This window comes from Cryptomeria japonica, chromosome 8 (genome assembly GCF_030272615.1).
Source record: "Cryptomeria japonica chromosome 8, Sugi_1.0, whole genome shotgun sequence".
Taxonomy (NCBI): Eukaryota; Viridiplantae; Streptophyta; class Pinopsida; order Cupressales; family Cupressaceae; genus Cryptomeria; species Cryptomeria japonica.
In genome coordinates this window covers 431,775,838-431,796,263 of record NC_081412.1, presented here as the reverse complement: position 1 = coordinate 431,796,263, position 20,426 = coordinate 431,775,838, and the positions used below count along the sequence as shown (strand labels likewise).

General features: G+C 37.5%; 1 protein-coding gene across 2 annotated transcripts; it reads right to left on the bottom strand.

The window, feature by feature from the left end:
- Positions 1-419: 419 nt before the first annotated feature.
- Positions 420-10,272, bottom strand: LOC131067854 (pre-mRNA cleavage factor Im 25 kDa subunit 2). 2 transcript variants are annotated; one of them, XM_058003028.2, is made up of 5 exons: positions 10,194-10,272; positions 9,750-9,946; positions 1,718-1,763; positions 740-833; positions 420-573 (listed from the first exon to the last, which is right to left on the bottom strand). In XM_058003028.2, the coding sequence occupies exons 2-5, from the start codon at positions 9,866-9,868 to the stop codon at positions 473-475; spliced, it is 360 nt and encodes a 119-aa protein (XP_057859011.1). In that variant the 5' UTR covers positions 9,869-9,946; positions 10,194-10,272; the 3' UTR covers positions 420-472. The 2 variants fall into 2 exon arrangements, with proteins under 2 accessions (XP_057859011.1, XP_057859010.1); XM_058003027.2 differs by lacking the exon at positions 10,194-10,272 and adding an exon at positions 10,039-10,183.
- Between the last annotated feature and the right edge of the window lie 10,154 nt (positions 10,273-20,426).

Below are 20,426 nucleotides of genomic sequence, written 5' to 3'. Positions count from 1 at the left end.
TCAAGTAATATTATGTTCCCTGATTCTCTCAATGAAATGATTTGCCCTTTATATCCATTTCTTGAAGGAGTCACCACCCTTCATTGCTGCCTTTGAGAATAATAATTTATTTTCAAATTGATTGATTGCCTCCTCAATGTCCTCTTCTCATAGAGTGATCTCTCCTTTATACATTAATCCTTCAATAGTCATAACTCTTTATTTGATGCCTTTTGACCATTCATTAATCTTCATCAAATTTTATTTTTATATTTTATAATTTTTTTTTTTTTTTCTTATTATTTTTTATATATTTTAATTTATTATTAAATTCCATTTCAAAAAGGGGACATTACATTGCAGCCTCCATATGTTCTACTTCTGGAAGAAAACATGTTCAATTTTCATATGCATTGAAAGATGTCACTATTTTACTTCTACAAAGCAAATACAGTAGAAAACCACAAAATTGTAAGATTAATACAAATGTGCCTTATATAGATCTCAGATTATATTTCACCTGCCAGTCTGGCTGTAGGGCGCTTGAATTCGCAGCAAGTTTACTTGACAGTTTCCGCTTCAACCCTTCAATTTCTGAAGAAACCCAAACAAACCATTTTTAAACCAAATGAATGGAGAAAAACAGTCTAATCCTCTAATTATCTTATACAAACATGGAAATATACTTGAACATTCAATTTTGATCATCTAAATCAAAATACAAAGTCAGAAATTAAAATCAATCAGCAAAGACTTTCACCATTTTCACCAGGCTTCAATCGTCCTCCAGGAAGCTTACAGAAAGTGTTTCCAATCTGCAGTAGCAGTATATGAGGATGGTTGTGCTCCTGCACCTGTATTACAGCACAAGAACTTCACTAAACTAGATGAACTAAAAATTATGTCCACAGACAATTTTTTTCAAGATGAAGGTGAATAATTTGTGCATAGTAAACAAAACAACCAATTTAGAAACATGGATAACTGATCAGTTATCTTATTTGTTCAAAACTTAAGTTGTAGGAAAAAGATATTTAAAACACTAAACCAAAAGGGAATTTCCAACATTGGAATGTATCTGCAAATATTTTTTTAAAATAACTTCAAACAGGATTTTAAGTAGTATCAAATTAGCCTGAGAGAAATTCTGGAGACAATGCATGACTTTGTAAGCCAAAGGCATGTTCTAACTTTTGTGTTTGATAGAGTTTTAGTAGGTCAATGAATTTCATTGCAAAAGGCAGATAGACATCATTCAAAACAAACGTTATGAAATAAAAACCGTACACTTGCTTTACAAAACACTAAGAAGGCCCACACTCATTTCATCTTTCTAGGTACCATTACATCAGATATGGCTTCAACATCTGAAGACCATATGTGTACTTGTTTGAGGAAAACTTAGACCACATGAACCAGATATGCAACAATCTCATAGGATCATACCATATATTGTTATAATCATGTGCACAATTAGTCTTTTCATATTGTCAATTGTATTTCAATAAGCACAAAACAGGGTATAGTAAATCATAAGATAGAACTTTTAGGTAAGTATTGAAGATATGGGAACAGACTGAAAAAAAGGATGAAGAAACTAGGATGTTCTTCAAGGTTGTAAAAAGAATTATTTAAATCTTATTCTATGTCACTCACTATATTACACTAAATCCTATTCTACTGCAGCCACAAGACAATAAAGAACATATGAAAGAATGAAAAGAGAAGTAATCATTACCAGAAGGATAGCCTCAACACTTGTCCGCATGCCTTCTTTCAAGTAACTGGAAAACAGGGCAAACAATAAGCTCTCACAGAAAAAACGCAAGGACATCAAATTGCTGTCTAGACTCAACTCTATGAGATAATTTTAATTGATACTAATACAATTAAATCTTCTGCAAATTCACTTCCAGAATTTGCGTCTAAAATTCACCACTTGCTTATTTAATCTGAATAAAAATTGTTACAAATATATTTACTGACTGTAATATTGCATTACAAATTGAAGCTAAATACTCCACTGAACTCTGTAATAAACGCTCAAAAGCTAAATTGACTCCCTTAAGCAAACTAGATATATAAGACTACCAGCTATTCAATATCAGGTAAAAATATAAATAGCAACACTACAAGAGTATTTGGCTGTTTTTCTAGTGGTAATATAGGTCACCTGATGGAAAAACCCAGCAGGCGCACCCTAGGTTCACCCACAAAAGATGGAATAATCTGTGATGCAGAAAGAGGACCGCTCCAGTTTTAGAAAGGTATTATTAATAGATAGATGCATGGGAGTAGCAAAGAAAGTTTATACAGATGAAGAATGAACCCATCTGATCTGAATTGGCATAAACTAAAAGCTGACAGGGAGTCAAATGTAAACCCAGGTCATGCTGGAACATGAAAGCTTATTAAAGGCTCTTACAACCTTTGGCTTTACACAAAAAAGGTGAAAGGCAAATCACAACAATTGATTTGAATGAGATTGATCCCTATAGTGAGTGGACCGAGTTAGATGATGAGTTCTCCTTGTTTACAGAGGATGAGATTGTTGATTACAAGAGTCCAATTATGGAGGATAGGCTGCAATAGAAGTTGGGGAGATTACATTGTCATTGGATGACACTAATATGACAAAGGAATCATTGCCATCTAGTAGCAGGGTGGAGCCATGGTCACAATCTTCTAGGCCAAGCAAGGAGCCATAGGCACAGTCTTCTAGGCCAAATAGGGAGCCACAACTGAGGACTAGGACTATACCCTCTCTTGCCCAATTTTTCACTAGAACAGAGAATAAGAAACTATAGAAACTTGCAATTTATGATGATGATTTTCAAAGTTCATAAATTCATAATACTTAACAATTAGCAGCTACCTATTGTATCCAACTCTGCATGATGATGTGATAATCCATATGCATTCAAGAATCAAATCTAATAGAAAACACTTCCTCATGATTTTTTAGAATCATTTGATGCATTTTGTAATTGAATTTTGCAAAAATATTGTGTTTTTTAGATATTTAAGTAATTTTCTAAGTTGTTGAGTTTTGTTGAGTTTTTGGCAAGTTGAAAATTATGTGCTCACCTAGTACTGTCCAAGTCTGATTCTGCGAACTATGGTTAACAAAAAGTTCATGAAATTTTAATATTTTAGTTTTTAAGATACATCAAGTTTGGTTTTATAATTTTAATCTACATTTTTTATATTTATTTTAGTTCTTACCTCACCCATTTTTTTTTATTTTTTTTTTTTCACCATATTAGGTTATAGAGACTCAACTTGCCTTACATAAAATTGTCTTAAGACGGCTTGTGAAGCACAAAAGACAGAGAGATATAATCAACAATCTTTGGAATGTATGGAGGCAAGTTCTTACAAAGAGAGCTCAAAAGGTCAAAGCATTGGTCATGAATGATAACTGTTGGACTCGTGTGTACTATCTATTAGTTTCACTAAGCCCATAATGAGTATGATCAAGTCCACCAATATGGATCAGCCATGCTTGGGCAAGATATATGGTTGTGTTGATTCCATGACAGAAAAAAAGAGTGAAATCATAGCAACTAAGGAGAAAGATACCTTATAAATTTTTCAAACAAGTTCAAACAATTATAGTTGATTAGTGGAACAAGATGACTATGCCCTTCCATTTCCTAGCATTTGAAATGACCCCTATCAAAAAGAAACTTTCTTTGCCCAAGAGGGTGCCACCATATAGAGGTATTAAAGTGTGAAGGGTACAAGGCACCATTCACTAGACGACTCCTTAATCCAACTATAGAAGACATAGTCGTGGATGAGTGGAAACTCTTATAACTTCAACAAATAAAAGGCTTAGCACTCTTCAAGACAAGTACAAGGAGAGCCAAAGATGGTAGTACCTCCATAGCCAAGGATTTATCTACCTACAATCTCTAGCCATCAAACTTTTATTGTAATTGTGCATTTTATTTTTATTCCTTACTTTTCTTTGGCAGCTATATCTTTTAATTTTAAATTGAATTTATCTTGGATCTCAATAGGCTGTAATCTCCTCTTCAACTTAACAGGTTGCAAGTTCCTCTTCAACTAAGCATAATTAGGGTAGGTGCTCCTTTATCCATTCAATCAAGCACAATTGGTCCGTTGCAAAAAAGCATGGGATTTTATGTATGTGCATTCCAGCTAGTGCATCTTTTCACAAGCAAGTTGAATACAAGGTGGAGACAATGATGCATTGGGATGTAGCCTTTGAGTATGTAAACTTGGATACTTTTGTTGCACAGCTTTCCTTGGTCTCAATTGAGGATGAGGAGCACAAGGTTTCTACATGGCAATTGAATAATGAAGCTAGTTAGAATGACACTGAGCTTGCTTGCAATTCTAAGAAACCTCAACTATCATATTGATGCTCTTGATGAAGAGCAATATGATGATTAATGATTTGTATTGATTTTCCTTGTGCATTTTTTACTGTTATGATTTGACAAATGACATCAAATTATCAATTCTGTTCTAGGTTTTGTCTTTAATGTTGTACATCTTGTGCAAAGTATGATCAGATGAACCAAGCCATATCTATCCAAGATAGGCAAATACTCAATCTCAAACTCAAAGAAGAAACATAGATGTTTTTTTGTTTATTTTAAAGCACGTCCCATTGGTGTTCCAATTAAATATGCTTATTTTGTCTTTTATTTTTATATTTTAAACATCTTTTTACTTTTTAAACTATTTTTTCAATGTGCATATCACACTTGTGATCCAATAAATAATGGCAAACCCCCATATACATACGTACCAATAACTTAGCTTTTGATGGACGGTGACCTTGTTTTGTACCAATGCCATAGAGACAACATTACTTTGTTGATTTCATCTATTCTTCAAGTGTTCGGTTCAAGTGGTTACTAAAAGTCATCTAACAAAAGAGGGTTGACTACATTTATCCATGATGGTTGTGGTAATTTGGGCCTTCTTGACACCTTACAAACTGTAATGTCCCCATTTTAGCAGACATGGATTTTGGATGATTAGCCTATCATTCTGACCCTCATAGGCTAATGAGTTTGGATAGAGGGTCTTCTGAGGCTTGTATCGTCTCCAGAGTTCAGTGGTTTCCAGTTCTGGCTTTCATTTGGTGTTTCAGGGCTCCATTTTCTATACTTACTATTTATAGTAAGTCGGAGGTTGGTTGAGAGGGACCCTTACCATTTTTAGTAAGGCACTTTGTCATATTGGGATTCACAAAATTGACTCCAGTTTCAGACGGTATGATGAAATATTTTTTTTAAATAAGGGGTAAACACTTTTGACCTGGAGCTATGAACCAGTGAGGCCACAAACGGGGGACCTCATCCCCACACTTCACTTGTTCAAATCCGCGAGCACAACGGCCCAGCGAAGGCACAAGGCCTTGCGAGCACAACGGCCCAGCGAAGGCACAAGGCCTTGCGAGCACAAAGGCCCACCAAGGATTTGAACCATGGTGGCCGCTTCACCAACTAAGTGTTTTAACCGCGGCACTACATGTCTGAAGACTATGGTATGATGAAATATTAAGTATTAAAGGAGATATTAATATTTTATTGGCTCAAATTGATATTTAATTAATTAAAGGTGCAATTATAAAGTTATAACTTAACTTTATAATGAAGGGTCCATTCATCATTAAAAGGGGGCCAAATGAATAATTAATAATGGGCGTCTATTCTAAGGTGTTATAAGGGTGAAATAATAAAAGATGGAAATGTTATAACATTTAAATGTACTTTGGGAGAAATCGACCTCTTGATGGGAAATATAAATACTTTTTGCCTTGGAAATCGAGCCGTTCTTTGAGCATTTGATTTCATGAAAAAAATTGTTTGTGAGAAGGAAGCCAAGGGTTTCATTCTTCGAGCCATTGGAGAATGTTACACTCTTCAATGTTGCAGCCAATTGAGGTGGTGAAATATCCATTGAATTTGGCTTACAGGAGAGCTTCATTCAGAAGTTCTATTGGTGCAAAAATCGAGGGTTTCAAGCTGAATGGGAGAATTTTAATGAACAGATTTGTAGACTAAGAAGAGAGTTGTGGATTGCACACTTTTGGCACCTCATTCCAGCCGTACTTCTTCCTGAGCCGTACATGCTAGGGCAGGCTCAATTTTTTTGGGAAAAGGAAGCATAAAAAAATCTGAAAGTAATTATAGAGGTTCGTGGGACATCAAGGAAGAATAGCACTGCAATCTGGAAGCAAAGGGAAGCTTTATTTGGAGAATCGAGTAAATCTATGCTTGCTGCTACAGTTGATCAGGTTCATCTTTGGCATTGTAATTGCTTAATAGTCATCTTCCAAGTAAAATTATACCAGCATTGTACTCAAGTCGTCTACCAATAAAGGTGATATAAGTTGTATGCCTACGGTCTGATGTAATGTTCATTTTTATCATGCTTAAATTTGCACAGTAGTTTGCATGCCAAATGTTTGACAAATTGTCACTTGGCTGTAGATGCATATTTCACATATAGGAATCACATATATGCATTTTAGAAGTCAAAGAGAAGCCATGTATGCATCTAGACTATTGCTTTGACAAAGTAGTTGTATTTTCAAGCAATTAGAGTGCATTGACACCATTACTCTAACATTCAATCAGTCTGAAATCACAGACTAGCAAGCATTGAGTTTGCATAAAAGTGTTTGACAATATTCCTCGAAGCTAAAACTACATCAGAGTTGACGAGGGATACCACACAAACTATGAACAAGATCATCGTATGTTGTCTTAGTATTATGTCACAGATCTAGATCTGAAAACTAAGGTCTTGTCATAGATCCTAATTATGCAATATTCAATCCATGATATTATCAAGCTTGTGAGGCCCAAAGCTCCAAACTTAAGGTCCCATGACAAGTTTCAATCAACCTCCTAGGACTGTAAGGCCCAAACCTAGGGCCCAATTGCAAATCATGTGGATGGTACTTTGGATTTTCTTCAGAACATGTTGCTTTTGGAGCATATGCACATTGCATTAAGCTTGGAATGATGAAATTATTGGTTGGATGCAAGCAGAACTTTAGCATTTGGACGTCATTAATAATTGGATAGGTTCTCTATCATATCCCTCTTTAGAGGAGATGTTGACTAGAGGAATAAGACTATCTAATGGTTCATTTGTGATAACACGACAATCAACATGTGGATGGTATTATTCTTTTATTCTTTGATGAAGAATCTAGAAGTGTAAATTGTTTTTTTGAGGGAGTCTAAATAGAATATGCTCAACACCAAATTAGTGCAGGACAAGTAATCAGTTTCCTACATTGTGAGTGTAGTTTGAGCTATTGGAAGTTGTCATTGTGGAGATGTTCACGCCCAACTTCTTTCAAGAGGTTTGGCTTGTTAATACCACCTTTGACCCTTCAAGATAGATTTTTGGGGGATGTGATAGTGTGAAAACCCATCTTGTCATGTCTCTCTGAGTTATTGATTCTTGTGGCATGTTAGATTAAAAGGTTATATGTATCTTGTAGGTGTAACTTGCAAATAAGAATATATCTTACATGTATTACTAGCAAATGTGAATATAACTTACATGTATAACTTGCAAATGTATATGTACCTTGCATGTATAGCTTCCCCTTTAATTGTATTGGACTTACAGCTATAATAGTCTATCTACCCTATTTTAACTTCTTGAGAGGTGTATAATTAGAGACAATGCCTCACACTTTTTCAATCATTTCACTTCAATTGAATCACTTTGGTATCATATTATTACATAGTGAAAATCTTCTTCTAGTATCTCTAGACACCACCATATATTAGAGTTCTTGTTTTGCATGTGTAGTTTCACATTTGTTTGATTCTGGACCCCAATCTGTAAATCTCACATCTAGAGGGTGCTTTTGAGTTTGTTTTATCCTCCATGTATACTTATAAGCTAAGTCACAAGGTTCGAATTCGAATTCAAAATTGACAGCCATGAAAATTGGATGAAATTCGACAAGGGAAAAATTCAAAAAAAATTTGGATAAAATTCGCCTTCGATAATTTTGTTTATTTTTAAATATATGCATACTTCTAATAAATTATCAGAATAGCGACCCTTGTTGGAGAAAATCCGAGGGCGACCCAGCAGTTGCAGACACCCATGACCCAATAGATACAAAGCATATACAAAGAATACCCACGACCAGCTGAGTTGTGTTTAGAGATGGATAGCAGTGCTTTATAGAGGAAATTCGATTAAATTCTATTTTTTTTATAGAAGTTTGAAATTCAATGAAATTCGAACCTCATCCATGAAAATCGCTGTATCCTGTGACTTAGCTTATAAGAAATGCGATGAACATAGGGTCAAAAAAGTAGAAATTGTTGTAACCTCCATGCATAGTTGTACGAGTCACTATTAAGTACTATGAACATTTGGTAACAAAAGTAGAAACTCCAAAGAAACTAATTACAAACTTCTATTTTTAGGTCCACGAAATTTCTCCAACCAATAAAGGCAATAAAGATAAATAAATACTTCATCATGCAGTTTGTCTCACATGGCTTGTAATTTCTCTAAGAATTCATTCCACTTGGTTTCTTGCACTTGTGAAGTAATCTTATGGTCGTCTTTATTATTATGTGTACTATCTATTAGTTGCAATCTGATATTGAAATTTATATTTAAGAATAAAATATGAAACATTTAGACAGAAAACGCAAACTGACAAATACTGAGATTGCTTAAAACAGAACCTTCCTGCATATTCAATATTATTCCGGACACAAGGTAAAGTGCCCTAAATCATAGTAGAAAAATCCTTTCTCAGGAATGGATTGGCAAAACCAGAGATTAAGGTTTTTTCAACTAATCAGGATTTGATTGAGAAGAAATCAGGTTAGGATTCAGGAAAATCAGGGGAAAAAATCCCCAGAAACCCTTAAGAAGAAAATTCAACAAGACGTATTCTAAAATAGCAATTTGATCACAGGTCGCAATTTAAAAGGTCAAAATTCATTTGATCAATTTTATTTTTTAAGGCGCACTTTTTTGGATGAGGAAATTAAACTTCATGCCAAGTAGCAATTTCTCACAATAAATTCATGTTTTATGCTTCTATGCACTAAACTTTCCCAAGAAGGCGTGGCTGTGGGCTCTAGGCAAGGTGCTCCGCTCAAACTCGGTTTGTGTTTAGTAAAATATGTTCAACAAATACATTTGTTGAATGATACCTATTAACTCTGATTTATAGAACTTACCACCACCTCCTTTCGGTTGACTCACATTACACTACTCACCTTGGGAACAATAGCACCCTGGTGCCAAAATATTATAATTATAACCTGTATGCACTCTCGTGCTGTTTTTCATCTTCTAAGAATGATCCCTTTGGCTCCAAAGGCGTAGAAATGCTATCCTTGCCTAAGAATTTAGGTATTTACAGAACATCCGTTAATTTGCATAAAGTATTCAATAGACTTATAACCCACTACAGGCCTTGAAGCCCTATTTAAGTTAAACATCCCCTTCTTTTCTTTTTCGTGCATAGCCTAGTACCAGGAAGTTTTTGCCGGCGTCCCTCCATGCAGATACCATACGAGCCCCTCTGACAGGAAACCAGGGTTTCCTCTACTCTTTTCCATCGTTACTAGCATAAAAAAAAAAAACTTGCACCCAAAGAAAATCATTTGATGCTAAATGATCATTTGAGCATTGAGAATTAACAAGCCAGGAGACGAGAAATCGAGCTCTGTTACAAACAATGATGAAAGATGAAAGATAACAAGAATAGATGGAAAATTTGTTACTTGACTTTCATTCTGGCGAGCCTGTCAGCAACAGAAGTATCCTTCTCCATCTTGGGCTCCTTTGTGCCAAACGTGTAGCTCGACAGAGGATACGCATTCACCACTGGTCCAGACAACATCTTTGTTTCTTTCCCGTTCAAAAAATTACAGTGAAGCGAAATGAGCAGGAAATAATATCAACTGTGCCAAGTCCTGGTCTGTAAACAATGGCCCGAATAACACTGTCAAAATGCTTACTAACGCATACAGTAATGATTTGTAGACACTTAAAGAGGTCAAAAAGGAATACAAATTGAAGAGGCTCGAAAATTCTAGGTGCTGTACTACTCTGCCGTTTTCATTTATTGATTAATTAGTCGATTCAGACCAGTGCTCCGGTGAAGAATATTGACGAAGCTAATTTTGAAATTTTACTCAAAAATATTAGAAATCTATAAAATTTACGTTTTTAGTAAAGTTATTCGGTATGTTGCACCCCCTGCAATGCTGGCACCCTAACCCTCGAAAGGTTAAAACTTTGACTTTTACTATGTCAATTCGGTTTAAGGGAGTTAGACAATTTATTTGGTTATTCAATTTATTAGTGGTGAGTTTTCAAAAGAAATCATATTAAAAAATATATTAGGAGGACTGGATGGAATAGCGTATATATTTCAAAAAAAATCATATTAAAAAATATATTAGGAGGACTGGATGGAATAGCGTATATATTTCAAAAAAAATCATATTAAAAAATATATTAGGAGGACTGGATGGAATAGCGTATACAGTTAACTGGTAAACGAGACAGCAAACCGACAAACAAGAATAGTGTGATGTTCAAGCGATCTGGAAGGGCAATAGGCGAAGAGTTAGATGTTGTGGTTTGAAACATATGTTTATGATATTGGCATGAGTATTGATGTACCTATTTTACATACATGTAATTGGGGGGTGGTTGTGGGGGGTGGGGGTCCATTATGTTATTTGTATTTTCGGGCTAGGAATGGAGGTTTTCTTGCTAGTTCTTTCTTCTAGGAGCCCTTAAACCAGTTTTATTAATATTAATAATATATTAGTGGCTTGCCACTTTCGCCAAAAATATATATATATATATATATAATAAAGATGTTGTTAAATGGTGTAAGATATTATTATTTATAGATTTATTTTTTAATAAGGTTAAACATATTTATGTCATCAATCATTTCATAATATTTTTAAATAATAATATTAGTAAATAATATTTATGTTATATTTTTAGGTGATGTTAATGTTTTTGTCATTGTGGTCTTAATTAGTTCCTAAAGAGTTATTGAAAACTCTTGCAAAGTCATATTGTTGAGACTAGATGTTTTAAATGTGTTAAGTCGTGTTACTAAAAGCCAAAAATCACTTGCAAAGGGTCTTGGGTGTCAAGAAAAGAGAAAACACAAAAATAAATTTTAAATATCCACCAAGTCTCCCACGTCATCTTTAGAAGGAAGAAGATAAAATATTTTTCTTTTGAGTTTGTTAGGGCTTTGGTTGGCATTGAAGGAATCTTTATATGTTTGGCATGAGACCAACAACTGGTTGCACTAGTCATGGCCTATATTGCATGAAATTTTAGGGTTTTTGGCTTTAGAGAAGTCCAAGGAGCTTGACCCATATTGCAGCAAACAAAAAATTATGATAGCACATATTCTCAACATAGAAACGACATTTGGTTACCTTTCTACCTTTAAATATCATGTAAAAAAATCAAAAAAGGAAAGAAGGGCACATTACAAGATTAGAGGAAAACTTGGCATAATGCATGAAAATGGGAGCTTTCAAGGGGTTTGTTTATTTCATCAATATTACTAGCTCTACCTTTTCATCTTCATCATTTGACAAGTATGCATGAATTGTTGGAGATTTATATGTTTCAAAGTCTTTCAAGAAGCTTTGAATGAGGTTATGAGATTGTGAGTGCTTTTGTTTTTTATTATGAAAGCAGTGAGAACTAGGACACCGACCCTTTACATAGCATGAACTATTAACAGCACCATTACAACACTAGAATGGCACAAAATAGTTAAAATCTAAAAGTCTTTCAAAACCAAAAAACAACTAAGAGTTTGAATCAACAAAACACGAGGGACACCAGCCCAACCAAAGACCAACAAAACAAGATCTATGGGGTCGACTTGCGAACCTCGATCATTTCTATGATCTTGTCCCATTCATTAAAGAGGAACTTATACAGTTCCCCGGCCTCCTCCTTATTAGCATCATTGTTTGTAGTGCACTCTCTCAGGAGGGAGAGAGTCAGAGCCGAGTTGTGAAGGACTTGCAGACAGAATTTGTTAATACTAAAAATTTGAGTATCACAGACCTCCATCGGATGTTTCATATCTTTGACCTCGTTAATGATGGCCTTCACATCCCGGAGCAGCCCCAGGCTTTCAATCCGCTTCAGGATCATCGTGACCTCCATTTTGATACTCTAGATTTGCTCCATGGTAGGGATCCCTTAGGGGATTTCAATCTCGATAGCAATACCCTCCTTGTTTTGCGCATGGTTATGCACAGTCTTTGCAGCCAGATCCCCTTTGTTCTCCTTGGTAATCTCAATCGTCTTCATTGCATCCTCATCAGGGGCACTAACTGCCTGGGCTGTCATGTCCTCCAGGTCCACCATCTTCATGACCTCCTTCGGGTCCACTGGGATGATCGAATCCATAGGTTCCATTTCTAGCTTAGCATTTCCAGCATCCATAGGGGGCCCAGAAGTGTCCACATCCTTAAGATCTTCCCTCTCCTTGTCATTAGTATGTTCCTCATCAGAATCAAAGACACATTAAGTTTTTGAGTTTTTCTCCAAGGAGCCCTTAGATGCAAGTCTACGAGAACTCTTCCTTCCTTCCATGTCCAGAGAGGGGTTTTCCTCCATTTCCTCCGACGAAGAGTTGTCATCAATGACAATTCTTTTGCGATTCACTAGAGGTTTCCCTCTGCCCTTAGGGGGGAGTATAAAACTTCTATTTACTAGTGGAGGAAGAGGGCATAGAGTGGGTAATTTCGATGATAGAAATAGAGGGGGGGAATTGGGCAGCCGCAAAGGCATCATGCATGAATTGGAAAAACCTAGGAATTGCAAGGCCAGAAGAGAAGGTTGTGAGAAGGTGCGAGGTTGTAACAGAGGGTTGAACCAGCATAAGGTTCCTAGGTGGGAAAAGAGATAGATGTAAATTGTAGAGCCTATAAATAAGGCCTTGGTGAAGTGAGATAGGCCGCTTATCCCCATTTTTGGGGTCCAAGGCTTCTCTAATAGAAATTTCCAAAGAATGCAGTAAGAAAAATGGTAACACAAAGCAGGTCATTATTATGAAATTGGTTGAGCAAAGGCAGGTGGTAGTAGTAAAATACCTTGAAGCGGCCTTCCAGCATAAAGTATTTCATTATCATCAGGCATATTTGATTCCAGGGGTGCTTCATCTCCTCATGGGCAAAACCACCCAGCATTTTCACTAGTTCCTCCTTGTTTCTGAAGAAACGTTTCAGACCTTCACTATTGGACACATGGTTGGTCCTCTTCCACCTCCTCCCTTCCAAAGAGAGGCTCGTCGCTTGAGCAATTGAGTCCTCTGAGACCTCAAAAGAGACACCCACAATTGTGACCCTTCTCCTAGCCCAAGAGGCTGCGAAATGAGTTGAGAGATGCTCATTGTGGCCACAAAGGCACTCCATGAAATCAGCAACCCCTCCTTCAACATTATAATTTCAAACTAGAGCATCGTTCTTAATGTTGTCTACCTTATCAGGTTCGTACCGCACTCTATCACCCCCCATAGCCAAGACAGAGAGCTCTTGTTTAGCAAAAGATATAAGCAAAGCCATGCAGAGAATGTTGAGAATGTAGTTTATAGAGGAAATAGAAATAACTATTTCACAAGTGTCAAATAAATTAAGCCTGAGGCCACTATCAAGGCACCAAAAAGCATAATTATTGCCATTAATGACCTTGGAAATAGGGAACTTGTGTGAGTCATTAATCATAACTTGAGACAAGACCTTAGGCACGTAGGAAATAATCTTTCGATCGAAGCTAGATCGATTAATAATGATACCAATGGCACATGGCTTAATTTGCATACAACGAGTCTTGGAAACAATCCAACGAGGCCAATTTCCTAACATGTCATGACCCTTCCAGTTCGTCATAAGGAGATGACCCCTAAAAGCGTACCAAAAAATGATTGTCGCATACACCTCACCTTTGGTGCCCATGCAGGCAGTTCATCTCATCCAACTGTTGGCGGTAGTCATTAGCATATTCCTCATATTCAAATTCAAAAAATAATTCCTCCCAAGACCCCAGAGAGTCGGGAGGAAGTACAAAAGGAGGCTAAACAAGAGTGTCCTCATAGGAATGAATTTTGATACCTTCACCCTTCAAGAGGGAGTTAACATGGGGAGACAAGGAGTTATGGTTCCTCCAACATCTTAGGCTAGTGTTCGATAATCCTAGGCCTGCCAGGGCATCAACAACCACATTGCCTTCCCTATACACATGCATGATGTGGAAGGAGTCAAGCCCAAATATAAGCCTAAGAATATCCCTAATGATACCTTCAATAGTCTAGTTGAGTCTGTTTCGCCCTTTGAAAGCATCAATTATGAGCTTAGAGTCCCCTTCAATGTCCAGATTCCTTATGCCCATGGAGAGACGAAACCGGAGCCCCCAAGCCAAGGCCATAGCTTTCGCTTGATTGCTAGAGTGGCCATTGCCCCACTATGAATTCTAATAACAATGCCCCCAGCCGCAAGGCCCAGACGAGCTGGCCCATCAAAATTGAGTTTGTAGTAGCCAGGAATAGGGGGGACCAAAAGATATTTTGCTTTAGGAGATGCTTAGAGCCATCAAAATGAGCAAAGGAGCTAGGGAGGTTCTAGTTGCGAGCAATCTCCCAATCCCATTTTGAGGGAGGATTGGTGGCACTTTAACTCTAGCAACATAAATGTTCTCCAGGATGAGCTTTAGGAAACTGGCAAAGGCAGATTTCAGAGAGGCCTCCTTGTCCCTGAAGATCTTGTTATTCCTTTCCTTCCAGATTCTCCAACAGAGGTGTGGGGGAATTTGTCTCCAAAGTTGGCGGACAAGAGGGTTGGAGGAGGGGGGGCCAAACTCTTGCATCGAATGCAACATATTTTTATCCATTGTCCAACAAATGTTAAGCATGTGATGGACCATCCCCCAAAGGCCTTTGGCAAAGGCACGGTGTAGGAAAAGACAAGGGGAGCTTTCAATATCCATTTTACAAAGGACATGTCTGTTAGGGAACTAAAATCCTCTCTTAGCCAAGCTGTCCAGAGTTAGAATTTTGTTGTGCAGAGCAATCCACCAAAAGAAATTGATCTTAGGGATGAGTTGAGGATTCCAAACCTCTTTCCAATTAATAAGCGAGATAGGTTCCCATAGCAGGCTGTTATAAGCAGTCTTAACAGAGAAATCCCCAGAGGGGTCCCATTTCCAAATGGATTTGTCCTCCATAGAAAAGAGAGGGAGAAAGATCCTACCCAGAAGATTTTGCAGCGCACTAGCAACACAAAGTAGAAGAGGTTGATCAAAACAACAATCCGCCATAGTCTTCCAGGTGTTGTTGAGGAAGTAGTCAAAGACCTTTTCCCCAAAGAATCTTTGAGTAGTATCCATAATCCTTCTAAGGGAGGGGGAAGCTACAAGGGGCTTTTCCCCAAGCCAACAATCCTCCCAGAAAAGAATATTTTTGTCATTGCCAATTGTGTGCGGGAAAAGTGGAGTGATGAAACGGAAAATGTGAATTTGGGACTAGTCCACACACCAATGGGACTCTTGGTGCAAGTTATGGAGCTATATGGAATAGCTCAACTTCCCAAGGGATGTTCCATTGTTCTCTATCTCACAAGACCCCTCAAGCCAATGCCTTTTCTCTCAGATCACTGAGCAAAGTGACTTAGGGATGACAATTATGAGAATGAGGGATGCTTTGATCAATCTGACATGAATGCAATCCTAAATGTGCATGATATTAACAAATATGAATTAAACTAGCATGTATATGATGATAAGATGAAAAGGTTAGCAAAAGAACTATCCTAATATGATATACTAGCTTAATATGATTATTTATGATGATAGAAATGCTTCTAGAATGTTTATTAGATTATTTCTATTCAAAAAGAGATTAAATACTTAGTAAAATGCCTATAAGTGTGATGCTAAAGACTTGGATATGAGTTTGAGGGAATGAGGGCTCTATTTATAGGAAAAACAGGGCAATGGATGGTCAAGATTGGATAATCTTATCAAGGGCGAGGATTGAAAGTTATCAATCCATGCACTCAATTCTCACCAATGAAATGGTGACAATTGTCAACAAGAGACTGCTTGAGAGGAGATGTAAGAAGCATTAAATGCTTGAGAAGACCTCATGGTTACCCTAGGGGGTAAGGGTTAAGGTTAGGTTAAGGTTATCTATTGGATAAAGTTTTTACCCAAAGGATAAACTCTTGTGCAAGGGTTAAAGGAATAACCATGGTCAAAGAAATGAATGCTTGATGAGACCCCTGGGTTAGATGTGGGTTGAGTTAGAGAGAAAGTCTCTAATCATGCAAGAGGGTTGAGTTAACCATTAATGGTTTGGAAGACTTTCAAGGTTAGCTTGTTGAAGACATAAAGCCTTTAATGGTTTTCAAAGACTTTGAGGGTTTGAGAAGTGACTTGCCTTTGTTTAGGGATGTGACAATATTTAGTAAATGGGTTAGGCTAATTTAGAAGTGATTAGAAGAATCTAGAAGGGAGGTTAGAGAGGCAAGTGGGAGATGTAGGAAAATGCAAGTGGACGGAGGGTAATTTTAATAAAATAAATTGCTTTATTTCAACAAAAATATATGCAACTTGCATAAATACAAGTGGGGGATTTAAATAAATAAATTAGATTTATTTATTTGAGGTGAACAATTTAATCAAATGTAAATTTAATTAAAAGAGTAGAAAGGGGTTTTAATTAAATAAAGTGATTTATTTAATCAAATGGATATGAAAAACCTAGGTGAATTTAAATAAATAAATTGAATAACTTATTTAATCAAATAGATGAATGTGAAAGATTTAATTAAATTTAATTTAATTAAATAGAGGAATGAGAATAAAATGAACATTAAATATTCACTTAAGAAAGTGGTCATTTTTATATGTCTACACCAATAAGCCACTTCATGCCCTGGGAGATGGGGTCCCTACAGTTGATAATATTATTCCAAATTTTAGACCCTCTAGGGAGTCCATCTTCATTTAAGGCAAAGAAAAAACTGCCATTGCCAAGGTATTTAGCTCTCATAATATGACCCCAATCTAAGTCCTTTTGAAGAAGCTTCTAGGTCGTTTTGGTCATGAGAGCCTTGTTGAAGTGGGTAATTTTACGAATACCTAGTCCCCCCTTCAATTTTGGGTAGCAGACTTTATCCCAACCCACAAGAGCAAGCCATTTCTTTTCTTCCATCCCAGTCCAAAGGAATTTTGGATATTTTCTAGTTTGTCAGCCATGGCAGCAAAAATTTTGAGGAGGGAAAGGAAATAGACAAGGATACCCTACAGGGATGAAGCCAACAGTTGAAACTTCCCTGCACTACTAAGGAACCTTCCCTTCCACCCAACCAACTTTTTTTTGCATTCTTTATAGGATAGTCACCCAAAAGGAGTTGGAGACATCCTTGATAGTTAGAGGTAACCCAAGGTAAATACCCAAGAGGGATGCCATTTGACAACCAAGGATCCTTCGAATTTTATATTGAAGTTTGTCAGTAGTGTGAAAGAAGTAGATATTGATTTTATCAAAATTAATGTGTTGACCTGAGGCATACACATACTGGTTGAGAAAGGATTTCCATCCCTTGGCCTCGACCACTGAAGATATCCCAAAGAGAATGGTGTCATCCACAAACTACGGTAGGATAGTAGGAGGAACAGTGGAAGAAGGTTTGATTCCCAAGAGGACTCCTCTGTTACCCATAGAGTTGAATTTTTTTGCCAGAACTTCAAGTAACATAATAAAGAGGTGGGGTGAAAGAGGCTCACCTTATCATAGCCCTCTAGAGGCCCCAAAGGTCTCCTGAGGGCTCCCATTCAAAAGGACAAAATAGTTAATCGTAGTTATGCATTCCCTAATAAGGTTTAGCAGTTTTCCCCCAACACCAAGCTTTTGCAGAACTTTAAAAAGAAATTTGCATTTCACTCTATCATAGGCCTTAGAGATATATAATTTTAGCACCATACCATGTTTACGAATTTTGTCCATAGAATGAATGATCTCATGAGTGGAGATGGTTGCATCAAGGATTTGTCTGCCAGGGACAAAACCCTTCTGACTCGAATTGATGAGGGAGTCTAGAAAGGGTTTACGTCGATTGACCAAGGCTTTGGGTGAAGATCTTGTAAATAGTGTTGCAGAGGCTGATTAGATGAAAGTCTTTTAGAGAAGATGGGTCCTGAATTTTAGGGACCAAAGCAATGAAGGTGTTGTTTAAATTCTTGAGAAGCTTTCCAGATCTGAAGAAATCTTTAGTAGCAAGAACCACATCAACACCAACCACATCCTAGAAGTCCTGGAAGAACGTAAGAGGGAAGCCATCAGGGCCCGGACCTTTGAAGGCCCCCATAGAAAACATCGCATTCCTAACTTCATCCTCAGAAACCGATGCCATTATAAGTTCATTGTCTTCCATCATGAGGGGGGACAAGAGTCAATGAAGGAGCTTCTCATCGAGGACAGGGTCTTCAGTTCTGCAGTCATCCTAGAACAGCGAAGAGAAATAGTCAGTTGCCATGTTTCCCAAGCTTTCTTCATCTTTAACATCCTGATTGTGATCATCCTTTAAACAAGAAATGTGGTTCCTTCTCCTGCGGATATTAGTCGATCTATGAAAGAAGGCAATATTTTTATCTCCCTCTTTCAACCATTGAACCCGAGATTTTTGTTTCCAGTATAGTTCCTCCTTGGTAGAGTTCTCTTTCCATTTCCTTCTCAGAGCGACCTCCTCCAGGTGGGTCACTTCAAGGAGATCCCCTTGATCAATTTGTTCCTAAATAGTCACCAACTTATTGTTGATCTCCTTTTTTTGAACAAAAATATCACCAAAAGTGGTTTTGTTCCAGCCCCTAACATTTCGTCTGATCAAGTCTAATTTCTAGGTAACCTGATACATTGGTGTGCCAGGGATATTAGTATTCCACCAGCTTTTAATACAATCTTTGAACTTGGGGTGGGTATTCCACATGACTCAATATCTAAAGGGGTAGCTTCTTCTATTACAATGGGTGGTACTAGAAAGAAGAAGGGGATTATGGTAAAAAATCATTCTAGGGAGAGCCGAGAGTTTCACATTGGAACCAATACCCCAATTACCCGAGATGAGAAATCTATCTAATCTGACCTAAATAAGGTCCTTTCCTTTTCTAAGATTGGACCAGGTGAATATTTAACCAGTTAGGTCCACATAAATAAACCATTCATGCTTATGAAATCCGCTAAGATCATGCTATCAGAGTACTCCTAAAGACCTCCCAATTTTTCAAAGGGGAAAAGTGGAGAATTGAAGTCCCCTGCAATCATCCAATGGGCATTGGGATCATTATGAAGAAGAACAAAAATATCATTCCAAAGAGATAGCCTGCCCAATCTAACATTAGGGGCCTAAACATTAATGAGGAACAAAGATCCCAGAGTAGAAGAGAGCATGGAGACAACAAAGTTGGCAAAAGAGGTAATTAGGCTGCCAAATAACCTAGAGGGGTCCCACATAGTAACTAAACCGCCAGAGGCCCCGCTAGCATCACTAATGAAGAACTCGACCCGAGGCCAAATTTCCCCAGCAATGAAAGTAAAGGGAGTGTCATTCATTTTGACCTCCTAGAGAAGGAGGACCTCAATCTTATTTTGAAAGATAAAATTCTTAAGAGCATACTGCTTTTGGGGGTTGTTTAGGCCCCTCACATTCCATGAGATAACCTTCATTTCTTACATTTTATGGACATCTCCAAGGTTCAATGTCTACCATTAGCTACCTCCCTTGTTGCTTCCTTTTATCTAGATAGTCTTTGTGATGGGCGGCTCATCTTTAGGTATGTCCCAACATCAGTCTTCACATTCCTAGTCATGTGTCTCTGTGTGATCCAACCATCCTCAATAGGAAGTTGGCAACAACTAGAGGAAGCTCCAGGAGAGAAGAGAACCTTGCCCGAGGTAGGGGTAACAAGCATGGTAGTCGGGCATGATGGGCCCTTCAATAGTAACATCTCAGGAGGGGACCCAATGGACCCAGGGGTTGTCATGGTTATGGATCCATCAACAATCTCTCCCTCCTCCAGAGGGGTGATCATCTTCATAGGGGTGGAGATAAGAACTTCAAAGGGATCGAGTTCAGTATTTACCTTTTTCAAAGCTAACAACACCTCCTTGTCTGACAAGGGGTTGAGGGCTCCCTCCACTACTTTAGTAAGTGAGCTGAGAAGTTTGTTTATACTCTCTGTAAAGGGGTAGTCCTGACAACTAGTCTCAAGACCCTCCATGGAAGCAATGACATTAACTGGGACCTTCCTCAACTATAGGACCTTTGAGCTTGAGAGGCTTAGGTCCTGAACTTTGCACTAAGAGATTATATGACCCGCCTTGTGGCATTTATGGCAAAAGAGGG